The 6988-nt window shown below is 44.0% G+C and overlaps 1 protein-coding gene across 1 annotated transcript; it reads right to left on the reverse strand.

The window, feature by feature from the left end:
• Nucleotides 1-19: 19 nt before the first annotated feature.
• On the reverse strand, nt 20-1474 carry LOC104414575 (zeatin O-glucosyltransferase). The gene has a single exon (XM_010025729.3). It carries the CDS (start codon nt 1472-1474, stop codon nt 20-22), a length of 1455 nt encoding a protein of 484 aa, XP_010024031.2.
• Nucleotides 1475-6988: the final 5514 nt, after the last annotated feature.

Below are 6988 nucleotides of genomic sequence, written 5' to 3' on the forward strand. Positions count from 1 at the left end.
AAAACAGAACAAGAAAAAGTTATCTAGAGATATGAGTGATGAAAGAGTCCAGCTCGACCCGAGAAACTCCGCCTTCGTCCATGGACCCCCGTACGGCGGCTCCTAACTCCGCCGCGCTCTTCCTCATCTCGTCCCCTTGCTCCGACGCCATGAGCGCCTCCACAGCACCTTGGATCGCGGACGACTTGACGACCTTGTCTTGGCTCATGCAGTCCTGGACCATAAGTCCAATCTTGAGGACTTGCGTGATCAGGACGGCATTGCTTGACTGATCCGAATGCATAGGCCACGCGAGGATCGGCACGCCCATGCTGATGCTCTCCATGCAAGAGTTCCACCCGCAGTGGCTCAAGAACCCACCGGTCGCTGGATGCCCCAAGATCTCGAGCTGCGGCGCCCAGTCCCTCACCACCACGCCTGAATCTCGAGCCTCCACCGTCTCTTTGAACCCTTGGGGCAGTTCGATCTTCCTCGCCTCTACTCCTCCGCTGAAAATATCCGCCTTATCAGCTTCCCTCAATACCCAGATGAACTTCTGTCCACTACGTTCCAACCCCATCGCGATCTCGCGGATCTGCTCGTCGCTCAGCACCGTCGTGGTGCCGAACGACACGTATATGACCGAGTTTGGCGCTTGCTTGTCGAGCCACCCCAGGCATACGTGAGCAGATTTTCTCGACTTCTTCTCGGGTACTTTGACCGGGTTGAAAGGCCCGATTGCCCAGTGCTTAGTCCGGGTGCCACTCGCGGTTGCGCTGGCAAATAGGTCTACATAACGGCCTTCAACGACTCTGCATGTGTTGTAGATGCTCCCCAAGCTCAAGTTCATGAACTCGTGCTGTGACGCCATGAACTTCAAGAACTCGTCTGTGAAGATGTCCAGGAGGGTCGGTAAGCCCTTGGACGAGATGAGGTCCGTTACATCGACATCCTCCTCCGGCGGAAGCCCCATCCCCGTGGCCTCCAACGTGTACCAATAAAGCGCAAATGCAGAAACCGAGTGGAAGATGTAGGTCTCGGCATTGGGGACTGACGCAGCGTCCTGGACCACAGACGCCATCATCGAGTCATGCACTACAACGACCCGCCTCAACTCCGAGGAGAGGGAGCGGATGAGGGAGGCGATGGGGCCGCGGAGCGATGAAGTGGCATGGAACGCTGGCAGGAGATGGGACGGGAACTTGTGAGAAGAATCCGGGTTCGGGGCAGGGGAGAGGAAGGGCGGGGTTGGGAAGTCGTGGAAGCGGATGTCGCCGGGCGCCTTTAAGGCCGGGACATGGAAGCGGAGCTTGGCCTGGTGGTTGTGGGAGGCGGAGCCGACGTAGTGGACGGGGAAACCATAGGAGGTGACAAGGTGGGCGAGCTCGAGGAGCTGGTTGAGGTGGCCTTGAGCCGGGAGAGGCACCATGATCACCGCCACTGATCCTGAGATGTCTTTGATATTTTGGCCATTTGGTAGATTTTGGGAGGACATTTCTTCTATGGTGTCTAATTCTTCTAAAAATGGTGTTGGCTTGGGATGCAAAAATTGGTCTCTGGTGTGCTTGAGAGGTTAGCTTCAGGTTTTTAAGCTTAGGGAATGGAATTCTGACCTTTTCTATTGGCTTCTTCTCTTTTATATACTGCTTATTTTACCATTGAAATGCAATATAGGTTTCGCTATTTTTTGAGACGTGTTTGATCAGATCTTTTATGATAATCCCTTGTTGTCGAACTCTACCTGGAAATTGTACACTAGCTGTTTCCCCAAGACTATTAATGTTCTTGGAGAAGACGATTTATCTGATATACTGTGAAAATTTGACTGCTATTAGTTTTGCTTGTTCGACTGCCTTTGATTGTCTGTCTAATTAACGTGGTAATGACCTAGAAAAATTGACAATGTTGGGTAGAGGGGCTTCATGACCGAGATCCTTGGCTAATGTCAGCAGTTCGTAACCCTTTCCACACAAACTAGCAACGCCCAAAAGCACAATTCGTTCGAGATTTGCTCACGTGACTCGGAAATCATAATCTTGAAAAAATAACTGTATTGAAGTAAGTAATTAAAAAGGGAAAGAATCAGAGAAGATTTTAAAATGATCAACTCGTTATACTCTACTTAATGTGTTATCTTCATATTGATTTGTAAAAGATTCTGCACTGCAAGTATCGAGCATTGTTGATGAATACTTGCGTTAACTAAATGCTCTCTTTATATTCCCTAACCTCCCGCAAACTTTCTTAGGCAATTCCATATAATTCAATCATCCCATCCTTAAAAACCCAACAAATTCGGTTATATACACACGGCCCAACCACATGGACCTGGTCATTGTCCTATTCCATTCATATTGAATCTCCAAGATATATATCATCAAATGGAGAGAGACTATATGAATATAGGCAAGTATCTTCAGATTCTTACGACACATCCTTCGTTTTATGTTGGCAAACTCGCGCATGATGAAGCAAACGGACAATCGATAAAGAGATTACCCCGAGTTCTCACGAATTAGAGATGAAACAAAGCGTGGTCGTGTTCTGCTTCTGCTACTACAGCAACTACAACAACAAAGGGACAATTCCTTTGTTCTTTGGTGCTTGGTCACTTTCTGTGCCCACAAAGATTGTCATTGTCATCTCGTCCTGGGTTAGGAAAGGTCCGCTTTCGACTTGAGCTTTTGCGCGCCTTTTGAGAGTTCGAGAGAGACGGACGAAAGATGCTAACCGAAATCTTACGTAGCCTCAATTCCTGGCTTTTCGTTTGTATGTATCGGTGCGCGGACTAGGCAACCGGCGATCGCCACGATGGAACATCGTGGGGGCGTTTGTCCTTTACGCTCGTAACGTCCTGCTACGTGCCCCTTTCGATGCCGTCGGCGATTGTCTACTCGCGATCCCCACAGTCGACCCGGTGATATATGTGTTTGTGGTCTCTTTTTGTTTGATCCTTTATTGTGAACTGTAAATAGCGACGGACCTATGAGCTGTTTCCTAACCGGACAAACTACACAATTCGATCCGATTCCACAGAATTCTATTCAGCGCCTTGGTGCTTACTCACCAAAAGAGAATTGATGGGAAAATTATCTAAAAAATCATAAATCTTTATATGGTGTCCAATTCAATTCTAAACCTTTTAAATATATTGGTACGTACTTGATCATGGCCAGTGACCAGCCAAAGGCAAGGGTCGGCAAAGGTTGGCGAACCCATTTAGCCACCATATAATATGTTGAGACTTTTTTGATAATTTTTTTGAGAATTGATAGTTATTGAGAGGAGTGAATCGGTGATTGTTTTCAATGCGTGGGTTATTTGAAGAGGGTTGATGAGATCTAAGAGCCATTTTTGTGGTTTTAGGGGCATTTTGGAAAAGAAAAATGAGATCTAATGAATGATGTGGGATTTCTCTTTGGTACACAGACATTATTATGGAAGACTCGCTAAAGATTAACATTCTGATTTTCTAATCTTGGTGTATTTCTTATGATTAGTGAGAATTTACTTTTTTCTTTTAAGCTCCGTTCGTTTCGCAGAAAATGTGATAATTCTGGAAAATATTTTTTGGGAAGTCATTTTTCAGGAAAATGTAATTATTTTCTAGTATTCAGATGAAACTTGAAAAAGAAATGGAAAATGTTTTTTTGCTGTTCGGTAAGGAAAATCTTTTCATTCATATACTCTTTTTCATTTATTTTATTTTTAAAATGGATTTTTCATTTTTTTTAAAAAATTAATTTTTAATTATTTTTAATTTTTAAAATATTTTTTTTTTTTTTCTTTTTTTCTTTTTCTTTTTTTTTTTCTGTGTTTTCCATCTCCTTCTTTCTTGGCTAGTCGCTGGCCATGGCGATGGCCCGCGACCAGCCACCGGCGAGCCTCGAGCTCGCCAACAAGCACGAGGCTCGTCGCTCACTAGATTAGCGAACGGGAGTATGAAGCTTGAGGCATACAAAATCTTTATTAAGCCCTAATTTTATTTTGCACAATGTGCTATATGTCTCAAACTTCAAGTGCAATCTTATTTCTGTCAGAAAATCGAGTTCGAATTTGCAATACTCAGTAACGTTATTCTCTTCTCGATATGTCATACAGGACCTATCCTTGAAGAGATTGATTGGAGCGGATAATCTTCAAGAAGGGGTTTATCATCTTGGATGTACAGGCTCTGATTTGACTTTTCCAACGGTCAAGGGATAAAATATTGACATTTGGCATCAAAATTGGGGCACCCGTCATGGCAAGTTTCGAACTTGATCACCAGTGTTAAAATAAATAAAAAAAGGTGTTGATTTGTTTGATATATGTTTTCATGCAAAACAAGCCCGTTCCTCATTTATTTTAAGTTAAATAAAGTAGGTGGATGTTTTGATTTGTTGCATTATGATGTTTGGGAATCATAATCAGACAAGGTCTCTTTCCGGCGCACATTATTTTTTAATCATCATCGATGATTATAGTCGGGCAATTTGGGTCTATTTAATGAAGAAAAAATCAAAGGCATACAAAATCTTTATTAATTTTTATCATATGGTAAAACTCCAATTTGGTAAAGTAGTTAAAATGAAGCAGAGTCATAATGGCCGTGAATTTCTTTCTAATTCCATGAAGCTTTTTTTCTCCCCCAAAAGTGGAGTCATGCAATAGACGTCATCGCACCACCGTTGAATGGGCAAGTTGAAAGAAAATACCGACACATCCGCACTGTAGCATGGGCACTTCATTTTCAAGCAAATCTACCAATTTGTTTTTGGGATGAATGCATATTAACGACTGCTTATCTAATCAATTATACTCCAACTAGGTTATTATCTAGAAAAACACCTTTCGAGCTTTTATTTCGGATTATAGTCATTTGCAAGTTTTTGTTGCACTGCGGTATACTCTCAAACTGTCAAAGGGAAAAAATAAATTTGAGGCAAAAAGGACAAGAAATTGTATATTTTTGAGATATCCAAACGGCTTTTTGGAAGGTTTTTGATTTGGAAATCGAAGAATTATTGGTATCTCGTGATATTGTTATCTATGAAGAGAATTTCCCATTTGCTCAACACCTGCACATGAGAATCAAGACTTTCTTCCTCTTTTACCACCAGCTTGTGAGCTAGGTTCTATTGATGAGGGTTGAATTAACTCCAGTGGGAGGAGAAAAGGGTACCAAGCCAAGTTTGTCAAGAAAATGGGCAAACAATGATATAGGATTGTGATGGTACAGTCCAAGTTAAAGAGCAACCTAGTGGGCAGCCCAAATACCAAATTCCAGTCCCAACTTGACTGGCACGACAAAAAAAAGACAGCCAACCCGTCCGTCAGATTATGTGTACTGTATGGTCCAAACGAAGACTCTTACCAAAAAAAAAAAAAAAAAAAAAAAAAACGAAGACCCCAACTCCTCAACCCACTCCACTGATATCTTCAGGTATGGTCTATCCAATCGAGAAACTTATTTCTTATGAACAATTTGTTGAGCCTCACATCATCTTTTTATCTATTGTTGATGATCTCATCTTGGCAAGCAATAATTCAAAACAATGCACAATGCTCAAATGGTACCTTAATGAGCATTTTCCTATCAAGGACCTTGGCCAATTAAAGTACTTTTTGGAAATTGAAGTAACAAGAACGGCTTTAAGATTATTTCTATGCCAGAGAAGGTATGTACATGACATCCTATCAGAATGCGACGTCCTAGCAACTAAACTAGTGACTTCATTGCTGGAATAACAACACCAATCAGCTACAACAACTAGACCTACCATGATAAACCCAAGTCACTATTGTCAATTAGTAGGACATCTACTTTATCTCACTGTCACTCAGTTTGAATTATGTTATTTTGTCAACATTATTTCCTAGTTCATGTAGGAACCGAAGAAGTGTCATTTGGAAGCAACTATATGAGTTTTTTGATATCTCAAGAAAAAGCCAGGACAGGGGATCCTATTATCAGTCTTGGCTTCACTTCACTTGATTGCCTTTTGTGGCTTCGACTAGGCAAGTTACGTGATCACTTAGCGATTAGTTACTAGTTACTTTGTCATACTCAGTGGTTGTCCAATGTCTTGAAGAACCAAGAAGCAGACCACAGTTTCTCAGTCCTCTGATGTAGTTGCATATCATGTTATGGCAACTGCATTAGTGAACTGATTTGGTTGCACACTTTACTTGCCTCCCTCAGGGTATTGCACGACAAACCAATGGGTCTTAATTGCAACAACCAAGCTGCCTTACCCATCGAGGCAAACCCAATATTTCATGAACAAACAAAGCACATTAAGATGGATGGCCACTTTGTTCGCAAACACATACAATCGAGCACCATTAGAACTGATCATGTACCCACTAGACCTCAACTCGCGGACATCTTTATCAAGGCACTAGGTCAAGATTGATTTGCGTTTATTGTCAACAAGCTTAGCATTTGTGATCTCCATGCACAAACTTGAGGGGAGAGGGTCGACCTCGCCCGGTGGCCGGGCGAGGCTGCCGTCGCCCGGATCCGCGAGGCTCGACCTCGCCATGGCCGAGCGAGGCCGAGCCTCGCCTTGGGCGGGCGACGGCGGCCTTGCCGTCGGCTGGGCGAGGCTCACCCCCGCCAGCCACCGGCAAAGGCGAGCCTCGCCCGGCGGCGGCGGGCCGCCGTCACCGATTTGGCGAGGCTCGACCTTGCCATGGCCGGGCGAGGCCGAGCCTCGCCTTGGGCCGGGCGACGGCGGCCTTGCCGTCGGCCGGGCGAGGCTCGCCTTCGCCGCGTGGCCGGCGAGGCCGACCTCGCCGGCCCTCGCCCTCGCGGCCCGGCCGGCAGAGCCGAGGAAGAAGAAGATAGGAAGAAAAAAATTAAAATCGAAAAAAATAAAAAAAAAAATTATTAAAAAATCGTTCGCCGCCGGCTAATTTTGGCCGGATGGACTGAATTGGCACAATTGTAAAAGGTTTAGGACTAAGTTGGCAAAAAAAAAAAGTTTAGGACTAAATTGGCACAATCGCAATAGGTTTAGGACTT

This window comes from Eucalyptus grandis, chromosome 1, assembly GCF_016545825.1.
Source record: "Eucalyptus grandis isolate ANBG69807.140 chromosome 1, ASM1654582v1, whole genome shotgun sequence".
Classification (NCBI taxonomy): domain Eukaryota; kingdom Viridiplantae; phylum Streptophyta; class Magnoliopsida; order Myrtales; family Myrtaceae; genus Eucalyptus; species Eucalyptus grandis.

What these genes read in the sequence shown, in the direction of transcription:
- LOC104414575 (XM_010025729.3), bottom strand. Translation starts at nt 1,474, where the DNA reads ATGTCCTCCCAAAATCTACCAAATGGCCAAAATATCAAAGACATCTCA.